This window comes from Oncorhynchus keta, chromosome 27 (genome assembly GCF_023373465.1).
Source record: "Oncorhynchus keta strain PuntledgeMale-10-30-2019 chromosome 27, Oket_V2, whole genome shotgun sequence".
Taxonomy (NCBI): domain Eukaryota; kingdom Metazoa; phylum Chordata; class Actinopteri; order Salmoniformes; family Salmonidae; genus Oncorhynchus; species Oncorhynchus keta.
In genome coordinates this window covers 21,377,817-21,403,604 of record NC_068447.1, presented here as the reverse complement: position 1 = coordinate 21,403,604, position 25,788 = coordinate 21,377,817, and the positions used below count along the sequence as shown (strand labels likewise).

The 25,788-nt window shown below is 41.6% G+C and overlaps 2 protein-coding genes and 1 long non-coding RNA gene across 5 annotated transcripts; 2 read left to right on the top strand and 1 right to left on the bottom strand.

The window, feature by feature from the left end:
- The first annotated feature begins 6,863 nt into the window (after positions 1-6,863).
- LOC118371421 (ceramide synthase 5-like) lies at positions 6,864-12,822 on the top strand. Its single transcript, XM_035756841.2, has 10 exons — positions 6,864-7,266; positions 8,927-9,029; positions 9,433-9,563; positions 9,671-9,728; positions 9,946-9,996; positions 10,155-10,247; positions 11,287-11,415; positions 11,945-12,051; positions 12,239-12,395; positions 12,649-12,822. The coding sequence occupies exons 1-10, from the start codon at positions 7,094-7,096 to the stop codon at positions 12,808-12,810; spliced, it is 1,164 nt and encodes a 387-aa protein (XP_035612734.1). The 5' UTR covers positions 6,864-7,093; the 3' UTR covers positions 12,811-12,822.
- A 485-nt stretch (positions 12,823-13,307) lies between these two features.
- si:ch73-233m11.2 (NACHT, LRR and PYD domains-containing protein 3) lies at positions 13,308-21,751 on the bottom strand. Of its 3 annotated transcripts, none has more exons than XM_035756836.2 (9): positions 21,733-21,751; positions 21,133-21,322; positions 19,200-20,829; positions 15,812-15,973; positions 15,299-15,472; positions 14,683-14,856; positions 14,388-14,561; positions 14,070-14,237; positions 13,308-13,658 (listed from the first exon to the last, which is right to left on the bottom strand). In XM_035756836.2, exons 2-9 carry the CDS (start codon positions 21,158-21,160, stop codon positions 13,589-13,591), a joined length of 2,580 nt encoding a protein of 859 aa, XP_035612729.1. In that variant the 5' UTR covers positions 21,161-21,322; positions 21,733-21,751; the 3' UTR covers positions 13,308-13,588. The 3 variants fall into 3 exon arrangements, with proteins under 3 accessions (XP_035612729.1, XP_035612730.1, XP_052337877.1); XM_035756837.2 differs by lacking the exon at positions 21,733-21,751 and adding an exon at positions 15,015-15,188 and having other exon boundaries at positions 21,133-21,487; XM_052481917.1 differs by lacking the exons at positions 13,308-13,658; positions 14,070-14,237 and adding an exon at positions 15,015-15,188 and having other exon boundaries at positions 14,418-14,856.
- A 139-nt stretch (positions 21,752-21,890) lies between these two features.
- On the top strand, positions 21,891-24,253 carry LOC118371422 (uncharacterized). Its single transcript, XR_004822999.2, has 3 exons — positions 21,891-22,573; positions 23,081-23,201; positions 23,442-24,253. It is a non-coding gene; the product is annotated as an uncharacterized LOC118371422 (long non-coding RNA).
- The last annotated feature ends 1,535 nt before the right edge of the window (positions 24,254-25,788 follow it).

The window sequence follows — 25,788 nt, the reverse complement described above, 5'->3', positions numbered from 1 at the left end:
CCAAAAGAGCACTCTTCCTTGGCTAAATGGAGAAATCTGGAAATTGATGAAAGAACGAGATTATGCTCTAAAAATAGCCCTAAAATCTAAATTAGAGCATGACAGACGTAGGTTTACCATGTTCAGAAATAAGGTGATGAAAGAAATCAGACAGGCCAAGGCAAACTTTTTTATTAACATAATTGGTGAAGCAAAGGGAAATTCTAAATTGATATGGGAGAATCTAAAAACGTTAACAGGGAAAGACCATAGTAACACTGCAAAAAGACTAGAAATCATGGTGAATAACAGTCTAACACAGGATGCAGTCGAAATAGCAATAGCCTTCAATTCCTACTTTATTGACTCTGTCAGGGTACTGACACAGAACCCCTCCACTGGTTTCTTGGGCTCAGTGCTAGTGAATGACACTAAACCTGTCTTCATCATAAGGGATGTTTCTGAGTCAAAGGTGAACAAGGTGATTAGCTCACTAAAGAACTCCAAAGCCAAAGATGTGTTTGGGATGGACTCTACCTTTCTTAAAAACTACAAAGAGTCACTCATTGGCCCCATTACTAAGGTCACCAACATATCTATTGGTCTCGGTGTGTTTCCAAGGGTATGGAAGTCGGCCATAATAACGGCCATCTTTAAATCAGGCGACCCTGCTGACGTGAGTAACTACAGGCCCATTAGTATACTACCTGTGGTGTCAAAGGTTGTTGAAAAGTGTGTAGCAGAACAACTGATTGCCCACCTCAACAACAGCCCCTTCACATTACACTCCATGCAGTTTGGCTTCAGAGCGAAACACTCCACAGAAACGGCCAACTGCTTTCTTCTGGAAAATGTGAAGTCCAAGATGGACAAAGGGGGTGCTGTTGGGGCTGTGTTTCTGGACCTAAGGAAGGCTTTTGATACTGTTAACCATGAGATTCTCATCACAAAATTGTCCAAGTTCAACTTTTCCCCTGATGCCTTGAGATGGATGAAATCATACCTTGAAGGCAGAACTCAGTGTGTCAGAGTGAGCAATGAGCTGTCGCCCACTCGTAGCTATGATGTGGGCATGCCCCAAGGGTCAATACTGGGGGCCCTCCTGTTCAGCCTGTACATTAATGATCTGCCTTCTGTCTGTACTGGGTCTGAAGTTCAAATGTATGCAGATGATACAGTGATATATGTGCATGCAAAGAGCAAACAACAAGCTGCACAAGAACTCACTACTGTAATGGTCCAGGTTACAAAGTGGCTCAGTGACTCGTGTTTGCATCTCAATGTGAAAAAAACTGTTTGCATGTTCTTCACAAAGAGGGCAACAGATGCTACTGAGCCAGATATCTATGTGTCAGGGGAGAAGCTCCAGGTGGTATCCGATTTTAAGTACCTTGGCATCATACTTGATTCCAACCTCTCTTTTAAAAAGCATGTAAAAGTATGTAAAAAGGTCATTCAAATAACTAAATTCAACCTAGCTAATTTCCGATTTATACGAAATTGTTTGACTACAGAGGTAGCAAAACTGTACTTCAACTCTATGATACTCCCCCACTTAACATACTGCTTGACTAGTTGGGCCCAAGCTTGCTGTACAACATTAAAACCTATTCAGTCTGTCTACAAACAGGCTTGCAAAGTGCTTGATAGGAAGCCCAATAGCCATCATCATTGTCACATCCTTAGAAAGCATGAGCTCTTGAGTTGGGAAAATCTTGCGCAATACACCGACGCATGTCTTGTATTCAAGATCCTTAATGGCCTGGCTCCCCCTCCACTCAATATTTTTGTTAAACAGAAAACCCAGACATATGGCAGCAGATCCACAAGGTCTGCCATGAGAGGTGACTGTATAGTTCCCCTAAGGAAAAGCACCTTTAGTAAATCTGCATTCTCTGTGAGAGCTTCCCATGTCTGGAATACACTGCCATCAGACACACATAACTGCACCACATATCACACTTTCACAAAATGCTTGAAGACATGGCTAAAGGTCAATCAGATTTGTGAACATGGTCCCTAGCTGTGTGTTGCCGCTTTCCATGTTGTCTGTTGTCTGTAGCTTGTGAGGTGTGGAAACACTTTGTTGCTTTTATGAATTTTGTGTTGCTGCTTTTTGTTCTATGTTGCTCTGTCTGTATGCTACGTGTTGCTTGTCCTATGTTGCTCTGTCTGTATGCTATGTCTTGCTTGTCCTATGTTGCTATGTTTTGCTTGTTCTATGTTGCTATTGTCTATATTATAATTGTTTTTAATAACCTGCCCAGGGACTGCGGTTGAAAATGAGCCGGCTGGCTAAAACAGGCACTTTTACTGAAACGTTGATTAATGTGCACTGTCCCTGTAAAAATAAAAAATAAACTCAAACTCAAACTCAGTGTATACCACGTGTATCCTGTACATTCAACTAATAAAACCTGAAACTACACAGTCTCAAGGACAACCTAGAGAACTGTGACCAAAACAGAATGAAAAAATAGAATGTAAATACCACCAGGGTAATACTGCCACTCTGCTGTGCGTTTGTGTGTGTGACAACCAAGTACTGTGACATCCACAGTACTACAACATTTTTTTCCCTGCTAGACTGAATGGATGCATTTGATCATCCATGTACAGATGAGTAGAAATGAAGAAGGGAGTTAATAAAATATTTCCTGTAGGGACCCAAGTTTTTTCTGACCATGTGATGTGACCTGGAGTGGAGAAAATATGTAACCTAATTAAAGGGTTGAACTAGGGCCCAGTTTGTTCTAGTCAGGTCATGTGGTTACCCTTAAACATAGAACTAAATCTGTATTAGGCCCTACCAGATCAATAAATTCTCATCAATGTCCACTTTAATACAATTTATACTGTATTGTGTTTAAGCTGGAGACACACAATATATGTTTTTATATTTCCTGGAAGTATCTTGTGAGAAAAGGTAGAAAAGCAAGAGAGCTCTATACATAGACCTACAGAATAGTATGAACAAAAAAAATAGGAAAAAGAACAAGGTCACTTCAGTTAATTTCCCAGTTGAACCGTTTGGGAGTGTCTTATGATGAGATTTTGTAGAACTGTCGCTAGAAAAACTCAAGACTAAGTCATCTCAAAAAATCCCTTCTTAATAATGAATACATGAATCCCAAACAAAACCTATTTTTTTATCCATTCTTCAACAATCTAAATATCTTCATTAACCCACTACCAAACCCTTTTTTTCTGTGCTTGTCGAGCAAGTGACAATAAGGTATAAGCCTGCATCAATATTAGACAGAGGAAGAACTCAATTTCATATAGGCCTGCCTACCATCCTTTATTAGTGTCCTCATTCCAGCGATCTCCACTGAACCCTAGCCTGAAGGCCCAGCATCATACTGCCCCCTTTTTCTCTCTCTCACAGAAGAACCATCAAACAGGCAAAGCATCAATACATGACCAAGATTGTATCCTACTACACCGGCTCTGACACTCATCGGATGTGGCATGGTTTGACTCTTTCTCCTTGGTGAGGATCAAAGGTGCCAGATCATCTTGGCACATGGCAGACAGATAGCCAGACCCCCCCCACAGGAGAGGAGAAGGGGGAGTTGGGTCAGTTTTATGACTTAACAGCCGGTCATAAATAGTCTGCAGAAACTCTCCTTCCTTGCCCTGCAGTTTTGGGAAAGAAATTCATTTATCTACAGAAGACCTTTGCCGCCTTAAAATTCTAATGGCCAGAGAATTAACTTTGGAACAATATTCATAAGACAGGAATGGTAAGAACAGTCCGTTGGGATCTAAAGAATAATCCTGTCATATGATTTATTATTTTGTGATGTCACTAAGGGCGGTATGACAAAGTAACTATAACTCTGAATGTGTACACATCCTATGTATCAAATGTTGTATAAAATATATGATTAAATATGAAAATACTTTTGTGAAGATAACAATGTGATTTTAGCCTTCTAAATGAGATAATTGCTTTTCATATAAACTTGTGCCCTGTTAGTAGCCATGCCCAAGTGAGCTCAGAGTTCGTGTCAGCAAGACGGAATGCCCCCTTTGGCCAGAGTTCTTAAAAAGACTCGCTAATTAAATTTACATTTGACCATCAGCATGAGCTGAACCTTACAAAGTGGTTAAAACTCTACAGACCAGAAAACACTCTCGAGCGGCTAGATGTTCTTTACCATTCGGCCATGAGATTTGCCACCAATGCTCCTTATAGGACACATCACTGCAATCTATACTCCTCTGTAAACTGATCATCTCTGTATAACCGTTGCAAGACCCACTGGTTGATGCTTATTTATAAAACCCTCTTAGGCTTCACTCGTCCTTATCTGAGATACCTACTGCAGCCCTCATCCTCAAAAGACAACACCCGTTCTGCCAATCACATTCAGTTTAAGGTCCCCAAGGCACACACATCCCTGGGTTGCTCCTCTTTTCAGTGTGCAACAACTAGTGACAGGAACGAGCTGCAATTTTTTAAAACTAAAACTGGAACGTATTATTTCCATCTCTTCATTCAAAGACTCAATCATGGACACTCTTACTGACAGTTGTGGCTGATTTGTGTGATGTATTGTTGTCTCTACCTTCTTGCTTTTGTGCTGTTGTCTGTGCCCAATAAAGTTTGTACCATGTTTTGTGCTACTGCCATGTTGTGTTGCTACCATGTTGTTGTCGTCATGTGGTGTTGCTACCATGCTGTGTTGTCGTGTTGCTGCCATGCTAAGTTGTGGTCTTAGGTCTCTCTTTATGTAGTGTTGTGGTGTCTCTCTTGTCGTGATGTGTGTTTTGTCCGACATACAGTTGAAGTCGGAAGTTTACATACACACCTTAGCCAAATGCATTTGAACTCAGTTTTTCACAATTCCTGACATTTAATCCTAATAAAAATTCCCTGTCTTAGGTCAGTTAGGATCACCACTTTATTGTAAGAATGTGAAATGTCAGAATACTAGTAGAGAGAATGATTTCTTTCAGCTTTTATTTCTTTCATCACATTCCCAGTGGGTCAGACGTTTACATACACTCAATTAGTATTTGGTAGCATTGCCTTTAAATTGTTTAACTTGGGTCAAACGTTTTGGGTAGCCTTCCACAAGCTTCCCACAATAAGTTGGGTGAATGTTGACCCATTCCTCCTGACAGAGCTGGTGTAACTGGGTCAGGTTTGTAGGCCTCCTTGCTCGCACACGCTTTTTCAGTTCTGCCCACAAATTTTCTATGGGATTGAGTTCAGGGCTTTGTGATGGCCACTCCAATACCTTGACATTGTTGTCCTTAGGCTATTTTGCCACAACTTCGGAAGTAGGCTTGGGGTCATTGTCCATTTGGAAGACTCATTTGCGACCAAGCTTTAACTTCCTGACTAATGTCTTGAGATGTTGCTTCAATATATCCACACAATTTTCCTACCTCATGATGCCATCTAATTTGTGAATGTGCACCAGTCCCTCCTGCAGCAAAGCACCCCCACAACATAACGCTGCCACCCCCATGCTTCACTTCCCTTTTTCCTCCAAACATAACAATGGTCATTATGGCCAAACAGTTCTATTTTTGTTTCATCAGACCAGAGGACATTTCTCCAAAATATATGATCTTTGTCCCCATGTGCAGTTGCAAACCGTAGTCTGGCTTTCTTTATGGCGGTTTTGGAGCAGTGGCTTCTTCCTTTCTGAGCGGCCTTTCAGGTTATGTCGATATGGGACTCGTTTTTACTGTGGATTTAGATACTTTTGTACCTGTTTCCTCCAGCATCTTCACAAGGTCCTTTGCTGTTGTTTTGGGATTGATTTACACTTTTCGTTTGTGGAGTAGTTGAAAAACGAGTTTTAATGACTCCAACCTAAGTGTATGTAAACTTCTGACTTCAATATATTTAAAAAAAAAAATCCCAGTCCGCGTCCCTGCAGGAGGCCTTTTGCCAGGCCCTCATTGTAAATAAGAATGTGTTCTTCACTGACTTTCCTACTTAAATGAAGGTACGAAAAAAAAACATAGGTTCCACAAACGACATAAGACGACGATGTGCAGGGTCGCGAAAAGAAATGTGCTGTTGATTAGCGATTGTCAGGTAAAAAAAATCTATATGTTTTCTATCGACAACGAGAGCTTCAAAAACGGTTTATTCGATTGTGGGGTTGGAATATTGTGAGAAGTCAACAACATATTTGGTGAGAATCACAAGATAGGGTACAAAGTCAATTATATTCTAGGGACAGAAGCCTACATTAGGTGTTCAGTTTTCAGTAACAGCATTATTTAATCTGCAGTTGTTATTTTGCTATTTAATTTTTTTACAAATAATATTTAGATGTTAATAGTATCTTCTGATGACAATTATCACATATTTTAACTAAATGCAATCTATTAACTTCCAAATATATGTAGGTACAGTATCTATCTTACCGATTACACGTTCTGATGGAATGTCTTGTCCTTTACTTTGTAAAAACCTTGATTGCATCGAGTGAATGTTGGACAAATATATTGGTTCCTTTCTAAACATAGCAATGCGAATGCAAATAGGACTGGGACCACAAATATGTGAAGTGAACTGGCAAGAGTTGAGTCCTTATTCAAAGGCAAATGCTGTGTGAGTACAAAGATAACTGAGTTATTGTTCTTTTTACCCGAGTTATCTTTAAAGGGGACTGAGATCGGTTATTTTGTTGTGGACTATATGTGAAAACACCCAAAGTTATGCAGCCTCTCTCCATATTTTGTATTTTTATTTATTTATTATTGCTAACATTATTGTTTTTAGTTTTGAGTAAGCTAGTTATTATGCAATTCATGACACACAAAGGGATGCTCGAAACTCTGACACATCGTGGGCGTTGCCAGTTATGGGCGTTACCTGTAATGTATCGTCGTGACTACGCGGTCTCATGGGAATGAGAGTTTCCAAAAATGCCAGTGAGCTGATGGTGCTGGGGAAGAAGGAGGTGACACCGCGCACCGAGCCTACTTCCTCAATTTATCCAGGAGTAGCAGACTCTCTAGCTCCACACACTTATGGGAAGTCTACCAAAGTAGTGCCTGAAACAGGTGGATTCTCCCTCGCACAGCGACACACAACATATAGTTTTTTTTTTGTTCTGAGAAGGACCGGAATCACCACAAAATGAATTCGCTCTCAGCTTGGTTTTGGAGTGAGAGTTTCTGGCTTCCACCGAATGTTACTTGGGCGGAACTCGAGCACCCACCACCAGGAGAGGAGTACCCCAGAGCTGACCAGCTACTCTCATGCTTACCGCTTGCTTTTGGCGTGTTGGCTGTCAGGGTGTTATTTGAGAGGTAGGCTATGTAACAAAGTGACGTGTCTTTGTAAACAAAAGATTTCCGCATTTGATATGTGTCAAAGATTTAGCGGTATAAACCAAGACCAAGTCCTTGGCTAAACTGATTGTGTGTGTAGTTTGTTTGCGCGCGTTTAGTAAGTGCCAGTCAGATGAACAAATTAGCGTATTGCCCTTGGGCCATGATAGGCCTATAAGGAGGCATTGTTTTCTGATGATAGGTCCCCAACACCAGTCTATATCATTTAGACTATTGACACAAACACTATTGTGGATAATACTATTAGTATGCTACTGTGTGTAGGCCAAAAGTAAGCTACGAATAGCCATTGAGTATACGTTTGGATCATAGGTGTATTGTTTAACCTGAAGGGTAGCCTGATTTAGGGGGGGGGTGTGCCACTGGTGTGAGAGAAACAGTAACCCTTCTGGCTTCATTGACCTGTGCTATATTAAACGCCATAGAGTCACTTAGTAACCAGGTTTTGAGTAATCTCTGTAACCAATAAATACAATCTCGCGAGTAATTTGGTCAGCTGCACTGATGCTAATCTTTGTAGAGGGACGAAGTTCACGCAAATTGACTGCTGCAAGTGACATGGCCATTGGAGGATTATATTGTGTGCATCTCTAACGGCTAAAATGTCTATTCTCTCTGTGTCCTTTTCTTTCAAAGTACTTATCTTTGTGTCCCTTTTGACTGTTTTGATGTGAAATAAGCAACGGAACTGGTAAAAGTCAACAGTCGATGTGTCTATCCATATTTGTATTTTATTTCAACTTGATTTAACTAGGCAAGTGAGTTAATTACAAATTCATAAGAACAGTGGGTTAACTGCCTTGTTCAGGGGCAGAAAGATAGATGTTTACCTTGTCAGCTGGGGGATTCAATCTAGCAACCTTTTGGTTACTGACCCAAAGCTCTAACCACTAGGCTACCTACTGCCCCATCTGCATTCTATTAATTATCCATCTGATTCCAGATTATTGTAAATGAGGGTGAAGGATTGGGAAAAACAAGATTATTGATGATATGCACTACTGGTGTTCTCTTCTGTGCACCGCAGTAGAATTGGATGCTGGCTGTCTGCTTATCCAAATAGGTAATTTGAATTCTCTGCATAGCAAGGCCTCTCCTGAACAGATGCTTTCTGAAATGTTTGCTGGGCATATGTTTAGGCCTAGGTAGTACATTGGATTGTGTGATAGGAAGGAAGTGAATGTTGTTTGAATGGGTCAAAGAGGCAGTACACTGAGGTCGGGGAGGTCTTGTGATAGACCTCAGTTTGCTGGTTAGTGTCTGTCTCACTCTCAGCTAGGAGCTTTCTCCTCCTGACCCACCGCCCTCTCACATGACAGCTCATCAGCCTCCTCTGTTTAGAGTTAGTGCTACATTCCTCCTCATACTCTCCCTCTGACTGTCTGTTTTCCTCCACATCCCTTTCTCATTCTAACTGCTTTTCTCTTACACACACACTGCACATAAAATACATTTGTCGGTAAACTGTGAAGGCGCCGTGTCTGTTTGTGGAATAGGCCCCTGGTGAAAGCCATGATCTTCTCTGCTGAGGTTTCTGGAGAACTGTTGGTACTATAGAGCCAACCCTGTGTCCATGTTTAATATTGCTCTCTCTCTCTGGTGCTGTGTGTGTGTTTAGGCTAGTAGCCAAGCCCTGTGCCAACATACTTCAGATTCAGGCTGGAGAGAGCCGACGAGCCCAGCCCAACGCTGTCCTGGAGAGGGTGTTTACATCCACAACGGTACTTAAAGCATTGGTCTCATACACTGCTGCTGGGTGGGCAAATGCAGCATTGTGACCTGAAATGTTTCTTATGTTATTGCTCACGATGTAAAAGCAATTCACCACATGTAAATTAACAGGATGTTCTGTAAATGCAAGTGGATTAGTGGAAGTAAAAAACCAACCTATCGTAGAAAATTCAACCTATCGTAGATGTTTTCCACGCTGGTGAACTTGATTTTTACTTGCTACTTGGGAAAGTGTGATCAGAATTTGTTGGTTACTGTCCAAAGCCAATTTGCTCTGTTAGATGCCAGTCTGTTTTGTCTGTAGCCAACTTTCCTTTGACTTGTTTAGCAGGGCAGCAATGTAGTGTTTTTGACTCTAAAGCAGTGTGTCTGTCTCCTGTGCCTTTTCCTCAGAGTCCAGAATCGCGGCGGATCGAGGGGCTCTCTAAGCAGCTGGACTGGGATGTACGGAAAGTCCAGAGATGGTTCCGACTCCGGAGAAACCAGGACAAGCCCAGTACACTCACAAAGTTCTGCGAGAGCATGTAGGTTCTGAAAAGTCTTAATCAATCTAGATGCACTAGATTCAGCATTGCTGTTCTGTTCTGTTTCTTTTCTTTATGTTTCCTTTGCTGTTTGTTTTGCATCATAGGTGGAGGTTGACATTTTATACCGGTATATTTACCTATGCAATTCGCTATCTCTGGGTGGTGAGTTGAATTGACTTCTACTGCACTAAATAACTTGAATATAATTCAAAAACACATTAAATTGAAAGGAGCCCTTTTAAAATGGTTGTTACTATAGGAAAGAAAGTAACAATAAGAATAACATGCTGACTATGCAGATCGCTTTCAAGAGGAAGTCCTATTGATAAGCATTGTTATCCTCTTTGATTATCTTTGACATGTGCATGTCCTCCTCTAGTCTCCTTGGATGTGGGACACACGGCAATGCTGGTATAACTACCCATTTCAGGTGAAGGATCTACATACCAAGTACCTATATACCATGATCATTCATCTAAATAGTCAACAGATGAAGATTCAATTCCTAACCCTAGGGGTTGTTCATGTTCTCAATATGGCCCACTTTTGCTAAGGATACCGTGTTATTGTTCTTCCTTGCTTCCACAGACGCTGAGTCCTGGCCAGTACAACTACTATGTAGCCGAGCTGGCCTTCTACTGGTCCCTCATGTTCTCCCAGTTTACGGACATCAAAAGGAAGGTGAGCCAGGTGACTGGTTTGGAGGGGCACGGTGGGTGGACTTGTAGTGGGGTAGGTGGACATTGAAACTGCAGCTATTGTGCTCCCCTCTCTCAAAAACACTAATCCTACCTCCACTTCAGTCAGTGGCTTTCATTCATGCTAATTGGCCAATCTATTGTAGCTGGTATGCAAGCCATTTAAATCCACTTGATTTTCTGGAAAGTCTTTGGTCGTTTAGCAAGAATTGTTACCAGTATGTCCTGTTTTTGTTACTTCATTTCAGAGACACTTTCGTCTCACTCTAGGTTAGCAAGGTAATTATTGTTTTGTATTAGAATGCCTACGATACTGTGTGAACTCTGATGAACAGGTTAGACGCAGCAGTGAGTTTCTATAGAGGCATAGTTTGGGACAGGAGTTGATGTATGAAGCACTAGCCCAGAGTCCAATCCTACTGAGAGTAGACCTAATCCATTGTCACATGGGTGCTGCTGGAAGAGGTAGAATTACATTAGCACTGTGTTGTTCTCTGGTAGTGGGTCAAGGGGAAAGGAAGATTTTTTTATTTGTATCACTTCGCAAGTTTTGCATGTTGTAAAGTTTTCCAATACTCTTATGTTTGACCCTAGCATCTTTGTACATCATTACAAATGCAAAGATCCTTAAGCAGGAGCAATGAAGACCAACACATTGCAAAATCATAAGTCGTTTCAAGTTAAGAAAATATACTCAGTACATGCGATCTAGTTTAATATATAACTAAAAGTATCTGGTGAAGTTCCTAGGAGATCATTAATCATGTGTGGAAGAATTCTCATTGCCAAGCAGATGCAGCCTTTTCAAAAGCTGGTGACGACATTGTCAGGTCAATGAACTTGTTGGGACGGTTTAATAGACCAGGTTGTTGTGACCTTGGTTGTGACCTCCACTCAGTAATTCTATGCGTTTTATTGGAATGAAATGGCATGTGTGTAAATATTTCCCCCTCCCCCTCTCTCCCCCCTTGTCTACCTCTATCTATCCCTCTATTTATTTGTTTACCTTTGTCCTCTGACAGGATTTCCTCATCATGTTTGTCCATCACCTGGCCACCATAACTCTCATCACCTTCTCCTACTGTAACAACATGCTGCGAATAGGCACTATGGTCATGTGTGTCCATGATGCCTCCGACATCGTGCTGGAGGTAGATAAAATGTCAAGTGCCTATACCAGAGCCATGTATTTAGAGTTGGCCAATGCGGTTTCTGCATTTTGATGTACTTACATGACACTTCAACATTCTGTGGCAGCCATGTTAGCACCTCATTAACATTGCATGGGGAATATTTAAACAATGCTATGTAACTGAATGTCTAGAATTAGAACAATATTTAAAAAGGAATTTTCTTTTCTAAATATTTGGCTTTGGCCTATGCTATACTGTATGTGTAGAGCTGTCTTTTTATGGGCTGAGGTGGTTCCACACACAACTGAAATTATTTATGGTCTGTGGGTGTGAGAGTACGGGGTTTCACCCTGGTGTGTGTTTACTCTGTGTTTGAACAGCTGTGTGCACGACTGCTGCACTTAGATTCCAGTTAAACAGGTATTAACTGACTGTTTAACATGTCTGTTTACCAAGGTACAGCGAGAGGTGTCATTGAAGGAGAATTAAACATGTTTGCTGGTTTGCTATCTGTACTCATGTGTCTATTCATTCCCCCCCCCCAAAGTTGGCCAAGTTGGCCAATTATGCAAAGTACCAGCGGATTTGTGACACCGGCTTTGTAGTATTCAGCATCGTCTTCTTCATCACGCGACTTGTCATCTATCCCTTTTGGTAAGGGGGGTACATATTGAATTATGCAACAAGGCACAGAGCTGCGTTATCTAACTCCAGCCATTCTGTCCTCAGCACTATAGGATAGATGTATAATTAATTAGATTTCTATAAAAGGATTTGGCTCTTTGGCGTCTCCTTGTGACGGTGCCCTGGTAACGCGTGTGCTTGGTTGTGTGTGTTGAAGGATCATATACAGTGTGCTGGTGGAGAGCTGGGAGATTGTCGGTCCGTACAGGTCCTGGTGGCTGTTGAACGGCCTGCTTCTGGTCCTGCAGTCTCTTCATGTCTTCTGGTTCTACCTCATCGCTAGAATCGCCATCAAAGCCATATTCAAGGGCAAGGTGTGTTTAACTTTACTCCGTCTGAATAATAGTGAACCTATGGTAGCAACAGTGATAGTTTGTGTAATATGCTCACGTTGTAGACCTAAAAAATAAACATTGCCAATATCGAAACATTTGTCCTTTTACACAGACCACCTGTTTAGGTTTAGGGAGGAAAAACAGTAATGCGTAGATCTGATTCCTTGTATGATATGATTCCTTTGCAGACTATTCATTGTTACTGAGCACAAACTCTGTCCCTTGTTAAAAGGTGGCGAAGGATGACCGCAGTGACATTGAGAGCAGCTCAGAAGAGGAGACGGACGCCAATGTCAAGAGCAGGAACAAGTCACATCCCAACGGTAGCGAGCAATCACCAAAAAAAGAGAACGGGACCAATGGCTTCGCCAAAGGTGGAACAAAAGACCACTGAACACAGGGAGAGGTGATTATGAACTGGACACGGAGGTCTCTGAAATGGATCCCCTCTGCTGTGTGCCACTTAAATGGGTCCCCTCTGCTGTGTGCCACTTAAATGGGTCCTAGCTCTGTTTAACTGAACTTCAACTCTTCTTTCACTTTCAGAAAAACAAACCCTCTCAGGACTGGTGTGGGTTGTGAAGACGATGATAAAATTGACAATGTTTGCTGCCTTGAGGACATCCTATTTATCACTGTGTGTTTCTTTGTATCAAGTTTACAACTTTGCCTTTGCTTATAGTAGAAATAGGGGAGGAAAGTTTTCCTAAAGTTTTACCGGTCAAATACTGCTTCTTCATTTCTACAATGTCGTTTTGATAACTCACTTTTTTTACTTGGAGAGAGCTTTATAGATGAAACCGGTGATATTTTAATGGTTGTAAGATTGTGTGCCTTACTGAATATGCTGCCTCCCCTCATTTGAGGGGAAAAAATAAAGTAGAAATGATCTGTATTTTTCTCATTAAAAACCTTTATTTGAACCAAATCATTAGTTAACATCTTTTGACAACCAAAACTTTAGCAATGGCACTCAAGTAACATCATGAATGTGTTCACTAACAGACACCGTTCAGCCCATGGCTGTTTGAAGCCCATTGTCATGTAACTCTATACTAGTAGAAAGAATGGAGGGATCAAACAAATACTGTCAATGGATTGGTTTTTATTTAGCTTTCTCAGGCTAAATTAGTCAAGTTTTTTGGTTGTGACATTTTTCAAAGGTCATTTGTTTAGTATTTGATTTTTGCACACTGGTCCATCATCTCAAACATGTCTTCACTGAAGTCATTATACTGCAGACTGAAAGAGACGAAGGCAAATGTCAGAAGAACCCTTACACTTTTCACATGACAAATTGTGATAGCACAAATTTCACAACAGCAGTAGGGATTACGAAACAACGTGTCTTTTGCGTGTGGTACAGAGGAGGTTGTGAAAGGAGCTATAGGAGGTCGGGCTCATTGTAATGGCTGGAATGGATTTCTTTGGAACGTATCAAACACAGCAAACATGGAAACCACATGTTTGACTAACATTTATTCCAGCCATTACAATGAGCCTGTCCTCCTAAAGCTCCACCCACTAGCCTCTGGTGTGGGCCTATCAAAATATAAATTGCACTGAACACTAAAACATGAATACTATTGTATAGAGAACCATCAATACTACTACAATGTATCAGTGGAGTCCACCACTTCTGGGCTCACTCACTTCATCTCGTGCATGGTGCGACTATCCTGCATGACTTGGACCAGGGCTGGGACTGAGGTGTCAGTCAGATGGTTGTTCTTCAGGACTAGGCTCTTCAGGGAGCCACTGGCCCTCACCGCCACACTCAGGTCTCCAACACAGGCATCCGTCAGCTGGATCATCTCAACACTGTAACACACACCATTATCTAAGTTTTGCCAAGGACTTAAGCCTTGGTATATACCTCTAAATCTTTGATGTGACATGAGGATTCAAGTGTTACACTGATCCGCAGCAAAGCAAAACCGGTCTGGCGACACACACTGTCTGTTCACTTACTCCAGGTGCTCCAGACTGCACCGTTTGTCTCCCAGTGCGACCCAGAGGTGTTTGGCTCCTTTGTCTCCTATTTTGTTCAGACCCACAGACAGTGTTCTCAGTCCAGAGGTCCCACTGCTCAGCAAAATACCCAACTCCTTGAAGACCAGGGGAGTCAAATCACAGCGGACCAAGCTGCAACAGAAAACCCTAATTGGTTCTGATACAAAGGCATGAATAGTCTCGTTTCCAAGGGGGTCCCCAGACTACAACAGATAATACACGCAATACATAAGTATTCTGTGGACTGTAGTACCGCAGTGTCTCCAGTGGGTGTCCAGACTTGTTGAGGGCCTTACACAGCTGCAGTGCCCCCTCCTGGCCCAACGCATTCACAGACAGATCCAACTCAGTCAGCCTACAGCCTTCTGACTGCAAGGCCTCAGCCACACCAGCACAACATGCAGCTGTCAACTCATTATCAAACAATCTGGCAAGGGATAGAGCAGAGAGGGAATCAGGAGAGATACTCCATGTCATATCACACATCTCCATATCTGAGCAATGTGTTGTTTTTTATTTGTCCTAGAGACTTGAGTGAGATATTATAACTATAATAACAGCATCCATTATCTATCTGGTCCTTACATCAGGCTTTGCAGTTGGCAGTGGGGATATTGGAGTGCCTTGGCCAGCCAATCCACCCCCTGGTCGGTGAGGCAGTTCTGTGCCAGGTTCAGTATTCTCAGCTCTGACTGGCCAACGCACAGTGCAGTTGACAAGGCCTCCATGGACCCCCCCGTCAACTCACACCTTGGTAACCTTCACAAAGTCAACTAATTACAGGCTAATAATGATATTTGAACCGTCAATCATAGATGTATTCTTCTTCCAAAATGATACCAATACAATATCTTTGCTAGAGTACGTACTGAAGCTCCTGCAGTTTGCAGTGAGGGCTTCCCAGTGCATGGCTCAGCTTCCTGAGCCCATGGTCATGGAAAGGATTCCCCCTCAGCTCCAACACGCGGAGATGTGATTTCTCTGAGGTCAGGACTGCCACCAGGTCCCCACAGCAAGCCTCTGTTAACCCGCACACTGGAAGTCTACAGAAACCAATCATCATCCATTTAGATACAACAAACAGACCAAGTGACTTTACTATTATGTAATTCAATAGCATGCGCCAAATGTCAATATAACCCTGTTATAAGGAAATTATAATAGTGTTATAATTAAGTTTATGGTGTCATATGATTTAAATGCTTTATATTCCGTGTACGAGTAGTATGGGACCTCGTCTTCAATAACCTATTGAAGTTGAGAACATTTTCAAATCGTAATTTACTGTAACACTGCCATCAATATTAGATTGTGCATTACATTTGAATGGCATGATGCAAACACTGTAAATGTCATATTCTGTGAAGTAAGATGGAACTCACTTTAATGTTTGTATGTTGCAGTCCCCAAGTCCTGTGCAAAGAACTTTGAAGCCTGTGTCACCCATGGGGTTGTAGGACATATCCAGCTCTGTGGTCCTTCCCTGGCTGAGAGCCGAGGCCAGATGAGCAAGAGCCCCAGCACTAAGAGAGCTCTGAATCAGGCTGTGGACAAAACAGATGAAAAGATGTGCGTGTGTATGCAGCTCTGGGGATGTTTTAAAAGGAAAATCTGCAGTTGAAACAATAACAAAGCAACCACCCCACCAGTGTTGGGAAAAAGCTGAGTAATGGGGCTGGAGAAATGTAACCACTCAAATTCATAGACAGGGCTATGGATACAAGGACTGACCATCCATGATATCAAAATGATAGTTTTAACCATGTTGAGGCTAGTGTTTGTTTCCAATTGTTGTTTACAAACATGGGAGTAAAATAAGCTTATATTCGGGGTTCTGATGGGGTAAGACAGTTGTACTAAAATCATGAGGCATTTATATTCTTCCAAGAATCAACGGGTATATATCATTAACTTATAAGTCCTAAAATAAATGTAGCAACTGCAAATTTCCCCTTTAAAGAACTGTTAAAATTGTACAAAATGTAACATTTTTGTTAGGTAAATGTTTTGGAATTAATTTATACAATGTAACCTACATACCATGCATACAGTAAATCATACTGTAATATGTCTCTTTCCACTATCTGAAAAGGAACAGTAAGTCCTTCTGTAGCTCAGTTGGTAGAGCATGGCGCTTGTAACGCCAGGGTAGTGGTTTCGATTCCCGGGACCACCCATACGTAGAATGTATGCACACATGACTGTAAGTCGCTTTGGATAAAAGCGTCTGCTAAATGGCATATATTATTACAGATAATTTGTTCGCGACAGAAAATCAAATCATATTTTAATTGTCACATGTTTTATTTGTTTAACCTTTATTTAACTAGGGAAGTCAGTTAAGAACAAATTCTTATTTACAATGGACGGCCTACCCCGGATGACGTTGGGCCAATTGTGCGCCGCCCTATGGGATTCCCAATCACAGCCGGTTGTGGTTTCTTTGCAGCAATTCGACCATAAAGGTCTGATTCAAAACCTATTTCCCCTCAGGAGACTGAAAAGAGTTTGCATGGGTCCTCAGATCTTCAAAAGATTTTATAGCTGCACCATCGAGAGCATCCTGACAGGTTGCATCACTGCCTGGTATGGCAACTGCTCGGCCTCTGACCGCAAGGTACTACAGAGGGTAGTGCGTATGGCCCAGCACATCACCGGGGACAAGCTTCCTGCCATGCAGGACCTTTATATCAGGCGGTGTCAGAGGAAGGTCCTAAAAATCGTCAAAGACTCCAGCCACCCTAGTCATAGACTGTTCTCTCTGCTACTGCACGGCAAGCAATACCGGAGTGCCAAGTCTAAGTCCAAGAGTTTTCTCAACAGCTTTTATCCCCAAGCCATAAGACTCCTGAACAACTAATCAAATGGCTACCCAGACTATTTGCACCCCCCCCCCACACACTGCTACTACTCTTCTCTGTTATTATCTATGCATAGCCACTTTAACAACCCTACCTGCATGTACATAATTATCTCAATTACCTCGACACCGGTGCCCCCTGTATTGAGCCCTGCTATTGTTATTCACTGCTGCTCTTAATTATTTGTTTTTTTAATCACTTACTTTTTTCTTAATTTTAATTTTTTAGGTATTTTCTTAGAACTGCATCATTGGTTAAGGGCTTGTTAGTAAGAATTTCACTGTAAGATCTGTTGTATTTGGCGCATGTGACAAATACCATTTGATTTGAGTCACACAGTCCCCTCTGAACAGTTGATGTTGAGATGTGTCTGTTATTTGAACTCCGTGAAGCATTTATTTGGGCTGCAATCTGAGGTGTAGTTAACTCTAATGAACATATCCTCTGCAGCAGAGGTAACTCTGGGTCTTCCTTTCCTGTGGCGGTCCTCATGAGAGACAGTTTCATCAAACTGCTTGATGGTTCTTGAAATGTACAGATTGACTGACCTTCACGTCTTAAAGTAATGATGTAATATGAAAAAGTAATATGATTCAAGTAATATGGACGTTTTTTTCCCAAATAGGGCCATCTTCTGTATACCACCCTACCTTGTCACAACACAACTGATTGGCTCAAAAGCATTAAAGAAAGAAATTCCACATATTATCTCTTAACAAGGTACACCTGTTAATTGAAATGCATTCCATTCCACCATGAAGCTGGTTGAGATCATTTTGATTTATTTTACCATTACTTGACTAGGCAAGTCAGTTAAGAACAAATTCTTATTTTACAATGACCCCAGCCAAACCCTCCCTAACCCAGACAATGCTGAGCCCCTGAGGGATTCCCGATCATGGCCGGTTGTGATACAGCCTGGGATCGAACCAGGGTCTGTAGTGATACCTCTAGAACTAACATGCAGTGCCTGAGACTGCTGCGCCACTCGGGAACCCCTACATGCACCGAATACAACAGGTGTAGTAGACCTTACAGTGAAATGCTTACTTACAAGCCCTTAATATAAGCCCAACAATGCAGTTAAGAACAAAATGTGTTAAGTAAAAAAAAGTAAAATAAAAGTAACAAATAATTACAGAGCAGTAGTAAAATAACAATAGCGAGGCTATATACAGGGGGTACCGGTACAGAGTCAATGTGTGGGGGCACTGGTTAATCAAGGTATTTGAGTTAATATGTACATGTAGGTAGAGTTAAAGTGACTATGCATTGATAATAAACAGAGTAGCAGCAGCGTAAAAGAGAGAGGGGGGGCAATGCAAATAGTCTGGGTAGCCATTTGATTAGCTGTTCAGGAGTCTTATGGCTTGGGGGTAGAAGCTGTTAAGAAGTCTTTTGGATCTAGACTTAGCACTCCGGTAACGCATGCCGTGCGGTAGCAGAGAGAGCAGTCTATGACTAGGGTGGTTGGAGTCTTTGACAATTTTTAGGGCCTTCCTCTGACATCGCCTGGTGTAGAGGTCCTGGAAGACGGGAAGTTTGGCCCCAGTGATGTACTGGGCCGTACGCACTACCCTCTGTAGTGCCTTGCGGTCGGAGGCCAAGCTGTTGCCATACCAGGCAGTAATATGTATAGCTGTAGAATAGTAGTATTGCGATCCACACTTTTAAACCAGGGTCGTTACAGTAGATACATAATTTGTTTGATTATTTGTATGTATGTGGTCCCACAGTGGTAGGATTGGAAAAACATGCTTTAGGTTTCTGTTTTACTTTCTAGTTGCAGACGAGAGGCATTGATTGCCACTGTACCATATCATTTACCAAACTAAATTGGGTCACACTTACGAGCAGCAAAATACTAGACAACAAATCACATTGATTTTCTGTTTCCTCAATTACTCACATTATTTTATGAGAGAGACGTATGGCAGGAACCAAAAGGTTGGCTTTTTGCTCAGTTAAATCCTTGCTGCTGTACAGATTCAGCTGATCCCATTCCCCCAGACATGTCACTATGTAGCTGAGAGACACACAGTCATGTACACCCAGAACTCCATAGCTGATGCCACGGGCAGACGGAATGATGATCTCCTTCACCAGCTTCTCATTCTGACGTTGATGGAGCAGATGAAAGTAATGGAGGTGTCTGTCTGTGTGATAGCTCTCCAGTGCCTTCCGAGAGGTGCTTTTAAACCAGCTGCTGAAGTCCATGATGTGGTCAGTGTTGAACTCTCCCAGTTCAGATTCCAGAGGCTTCCTCTGAGAGGGCTCACAAAGCCCTGCCAGGTAAAGGTCGAGAAACTCTACACAACCCTCATGGTTCTCCAACATCTCTTCCACACTCACTGCTTCTGATTCGTCTAAGTAGAAGGATGCAGCCAAGAAAAACTCTTGGATCTTCTGGGTGTGGAAGGAGAAAATGCAGTTGTCCGATTCCAGGTCACCATCAACGTGCAGGAAATCTTTCAGTGATGTTGGAGTTGTTAGGAACTGTTGTACATCAGTGGAGGCCATTTCTTCTTTGGAGCAGTTTGAATCCGGGCCAAGACAGCAATGGGAAGCCATTCTACCCAGGGAGGTCACCAGGCCTCTGGCATTGGTCGTGTCCAATGACAGTGCCCGAATAAGGTGGACGGTGATATAAACAAACACCTGGGTTAGTGTCTCAGGAAGAATCTCTCCAGCCTCCATTAGAGACTTGTAAATTGAACACGTCATCCAGCAGAATCTAGGAGAGGTGCAGAAATCATAGAACCCCATTGTCCTTTCTATGTTCTCAAACGCTTGACTGGCTACAATTGGATCAGAGAAGAACCTTTCACAATAGGCCTTCCTCTGGGGTTTCAGAAACCCCAACAACTCAACGCGGTAGCCGTCTAGAGACTCAAGACTGGCTGCGGTAGGCCTTGAGGTCAGCAGTATGGCTGCCCCTTTCAGCAGAGGTCCATGCACCAGGCTGGCCACTAGCATAGAGACTGAGGCTGGCTGCTGAGGGTCCGAGCAGAGGGTCAGGGGTGTGGGGGGTTCCAGGCTGTGCTGGTACTGATCCAGCCCATCAAACAGAAACAGCAGAGACTTTGGATTCTGCAGGACTAGAGCCAGGGACTCAGGGGAAAGGTGACTGTAGCACTGAAGCAGCAATGCCTGCAGAGACAGCACCCCTTTATGGGCATTCAGATCCCTGAATGTGAAATGGAAGACACAGGAAAAGTGCTGGAGATGTTTGCCAGTGGCCCAGTCCACTATTAGCTTCTCCAGGGCAGTGGTTCTGCCAACTCCAGCTGGACCAACCACTATAACAGGTTTTGGCTGGTGTCTATCTTCAGGCAATGCAATTAGAATGGCATGTTGAAATGACTGTGGTTTCTCTTGCATCTGTTTTTCTGACACATCAGGACCAGTAGTCATGAGCGGAATGTAATTATTATCATGCACAACTTTATTTGGCAACTGGCCTCCAAGAAGGGTTGATGTGTCCTCTGACTTCTGCTTTCTATGGGCTAGCAGTGCTTCCTTGTGCATCGTGTGGATAGCTGTCGAGAGAAAACAGCAGTTTGAAAAAAGGAACGTTGAGAAACAGAGAGACGTTGTTAGGTGACGCAAGCACACGCACACGCATTAACGCAAAGTCGGCACACACATATTGGAGCACAAAGTAGACACAGACACACAGGCATAAGAAAACAAGCATGCAAATACATTTTTCACTATAAGATAAACCATATTGCGGTCTACAGTTTTTCTAGGCTGTTGCACCTGGTTTAATGTCTATGGATTTCACAAAGTAGCCAACATTTACATGAAAATCTAATTGTTATGGGGCGGCGTACACTTACTTTGAAAACAATCCTTTGATGTCGCCATAATGTATAATTCCCGCTGGTGTCCTGTGCTTTCGTTCGTTCTGAACAATAAGCAATCAAATGCTTGGCAGAGGTTTGAAACAGTATGTTTCCGCAAATAAATAAAAACTAATCGCAGCCGATGTTGTATCTGTACAACTGTACAATATGTTCCGGGTGGCAGCTAGAATAGAGGATAAAAAATAAGGAAGTGATATGTGCAATATCCTTTATGGACAAGATTCAACAACTCCTTCTTGGGAATGACTTATTCCAATGAACATGCGGAAACACCTAACGGCAGGAGGGTCGACTAGTTTCAGCCTTCATATACTGTGATTGGTTTCAGCCAGCCAATACTATAGAGCAAGGGTATTCCATCTGGGGTCCGAGGACCCCTAGACGTACTGCAGGTGGTCCGCGAAAATATGTTGACATTTTTTTTATTTCAATGTTTTTATGAATGTAGCTAGCAAACACATAATTAATTAATGAATTATGAATAACATACATACAGTAGAAAATAGGAAAATATATTATTTCTAATGATTATTTATCAACACTCAGTATCTGACATGCACTTTGAAAGAATACCCTCGAGTGGGATACTGCCGCCCGCGCTGGTGAGGAATGTGGTCCCGGTTCCAGGAATGGACATAAAGTCCAATATGGCTGCCAACGCAATGCCATATATTGACATGTGTATATGATGTCCGAATTCAGTTGCTCTACTCTCATTGGTCCTAACAGTTTGTAAAATAAATATGTGCATGTAGCTGCCGACACCAGCCATCAAGACATCATAGATGAGATCAATGGATCATCAGAAATGGGTACAGAGAGATAGTTAGATATATAGCTACCACAAACAGAACAATGAGCCAGATATTTCACTGGATGTATAAATGTGAAGCATCTGGTTGGCGGTTCCACTCAGTTGCATTCGGTGCAGTTTAAGATTTTGAATTTTTTTATAAGCGTTATTTGTATTTCTATTACAGCATATTGGATGACTGCCATGCATATTCCATTCACCCAGCTCAATGTAACATCGATAGATTTAGGCTACTACATGATACTCAAATTTTCCCTATACCCATCAGCTTGCTACATCAGGTTGCTACAACCTAGCCTATTAATCAGTCCCTCCAGGATTCTGCGATCTCATAATTCAATGCAAAATCAACCAATCAGGGCATATTATGCTAGAGCCCTCAATTTTGACCAATACAATGAACAGAAATCAATATAATTTGCCAACTAAAATAACAGCTAACGATCGTGCAAAACAATTTCCATTTTTTGGGAAACTAGAGAAAGTCGACAATACACAGAAAAGCATATGAGAATGTCAGAACAGTGCCCACAGCAGCGGCAGATCGCCATGACTGAAGTGGTAGCAGGGAAGACTGTGGCAAGCGCTGAAAGAATCAAGGTGAGTCGCGTTTTACTCAAACTTTTACTCCGCTAACCTTGACTTTATTAGGGTGGTCGGCACTCTGCTCTCCCCAGTCTGTCTATGAAGAGCGCTGCTCAAAGCACTGAGTGCAATTTGTCAGCATTGCGGTTTTTAACTCTCTGTAAAACTTAATACTGATCACGAAAGCACAATCTTTTTTGATTTTTTTTAGAAATGGAATAATAATCAACCACAAGTCTATTTTTACGTATTCTGTTCTTTATCTCCCTCACAACCCTTTCAGAAAAAAAAATCACAATCTCAATCATTTTTTAGACAACTTAAAAAAAAAAAATATCGATCCTCAAATTGAAAGTGATTGAGAAAGAGAAGTTTGCATTATATGCCCACCTATCTATCCTGACCAACCACCCTTCTTTTGTTTTGGTCATAAGTTACCATCTGTCTTATGTAACCATACCAAACATAACATATAATACTAATTGGAGCGTCCCGGATTTACATTTACTATGTTATGTCTAGTCTATGAGACCAGGCTGGCTGTCGTGGTGGGGCAGCATGCATCACGTGTCTCCAGGACCCTGTGGGCTGAACCCTTACTCAATGCTGTTGAAGCCCTATGCTCCAAGGGGCTAAAAGAAAAGTAAGTCATATGTCACCACCAACCAATATATGACTTTACAAATCTCAATCTTATTGAAATTACAGCTTGAATACTTAGTGTCTTTTTTCCCTTAATGGCCACCATACACACTCAGATTGTAAAACTGATGAACAAAGCATTTGACACAATGGTTGTGTAAATATTTTGTGCCAAACAACTGTTGTGTTAACTGCGTTTTACAACCTAGGCGTGTGTGTGGGAAATGTGTTTGTTTTTCAGGTTGAAGTTGCCCTCCATCCAGCCCTCCTCAAGAGTAAAAGCGAGGAGAATGATATCAAATCTGGGTCTGGAGAAACCTTAGCGGTTTGGACCGTCGGGCCAGTAGCTGAAAGGTTCTTGGTTTGAATCCCCAAGCCGACTAGGTGAAAAATCTGTCCTTGAGCAAGGCACTTAACCCTAATTGCTCCTGTAAGTCACTCTAGATAACAGTGTCTGCTAAATTACTAAAATGTAAAATGTGAAGTGTGTGTGTATTTACAAGCGTATTATTCCAATATGATCCTATGAACAATTCTGAAGTCCGAGGTATCTTCTACATAAAAAAATGTATTTCATCAATAGGACCATGGGAAGGGTGGGTCCCCATAAACCATGTTATAAACTGATTGACCTCATAAACCATATATACAAGTATATGTCTGTGTGTGTGAACAGTTCATATACTGTATGAAAAAATACCTGATTAAATTAAACCAATTTTATGAAACTAAGACTGTTGAATCCTGATAGTTAAAATAGCATGAGAAAATATATTGTTCATTCATAGATGATTGCTTTGTGAGGTTAAACCAACCTTTTGTTGGTGTCTCTATATTCTCAGAAAGGGGGACATTGGCAAATTGAATAAATAAGGCCTGACAAAATACTAAATCTATCCTGTTTACCAAGGACCTCCTCCAGTATTACTGTCATCACCACAGCGGCTAGATAACTGCCGATGCAAGACTCTAAGCCGAACATACTGCAAGCCAAACATGTTGAAGAGCAGGTTTATTCATAGAGTCCACAGTCATTATGTGATTCCCTAATGGATTGCAGTGAAAACCTGACTGATATAGGACACTTTCATCCAAAGGTGATTGACTTTAAACTGCATTTTCCTCGTGATGTATATATAGCATGTGTCAAATAAGTCAAATTCTCCAAACATGTTTAATCCATCATGTGAAACCTGTCCTTAATCCCATCACATAAAGGCTGGGAAAACAATGAACACAATATACTTTTGGTTGTAAACCATAAATATGAATCCCTGTCGATACATCCTCTTCTGATCTAATGAAATGGATTTAGGATCTTCTATGTATGTCATGGAGGACAGAAACATGCAGCTGTGCCCCTCACTGAAGACCATTACTGAATTGGGGGAAGGTCAGATATTGTGGTAGTACACACATTATTCACAGGTTAGGGTTAGGCATTATATTCCATGTCAGACTCTTCAATGCCAGTTTTCTCAACATCTTAGACCCCAAACGTTGTTAATTAACTCTTTTTAAGCTCATGGTTTTCATTAGTTTGATAGAGGGCTGAAAGCCACAGCTTAATGGGTTACAACTGAGAATTTCTCACTAGATATGGCCTCTTACACAGATCACAGGTTAGGCGTGAAATTCCATGTTAGTCTCTTCATTGCCACTTTCTCAACATCCTAGACCTCAAAGGTTATTCATTAACCCATTTGAAGCTCCAATGTTCTGTAATATTTTGAGAGGGCTGAAAGCCACAACCGAGTGGGTTACAACTGACAATTTCTTACTAGATAGTGGCTCTTACACAGATCACAGGTTAGGGTGTATATTCCATGTCAGATTCTTCAATTCCACTTATCTCAACATATAAGACCCCGAAGGTTGCCAAGTCATAAAATGGAGATTTAAACAGAGTAATGTGAAAAATAGGATGGTGCAAAAACATACCAAAAAATGTGTAGTTTTGAGTGAATAACATAAAATCTCATTTTTGTATGTGCAATAGGTTATAAAAAAGAAGCAACAATTTAAAGTGACCTTATGGTGTGAGCGAGAGATGTAATGATGAAGTGAGACTAGACGTTTGGATTATTATTTACATTCTTTATTTCAAGTTCTTTCTGTACACATACAATGGCTTGAAAAAATATCCCCAATATAAATTAAGAAAAATATCCAAAGGGGAATGTTAGAAAAATATCCAAAGAGGAATATTAGTTGGATGTCTACACGGTGAAAAAAATCCACATTTGGTTTTGTATTCACACACATCTATTTCCTGCTCTTATGCAATATTAACTTTTTATATCTTCAATGGTCTTAATAATAACTGAAAAGCAAGGCTGAAACTCTCCCCCAAAAGAGTCTTTATCAACGGGATCATATTGCCCCTTTCAGGTTAGAATGTGGTTTAAACATCAAGAATGCAAACTGTGGGTTAACTGAGACCTGCATGGAATGACCCTGCATGTAAATCCATCTCTCGTGAGGTATTAGCTACAATATCTGCTGTACAGAAACTATTCCACAATGGATGGTACCACATACACATAGTTCTGCAGTAGACTCTTCATGCTATAAAAACACCTGTTGCC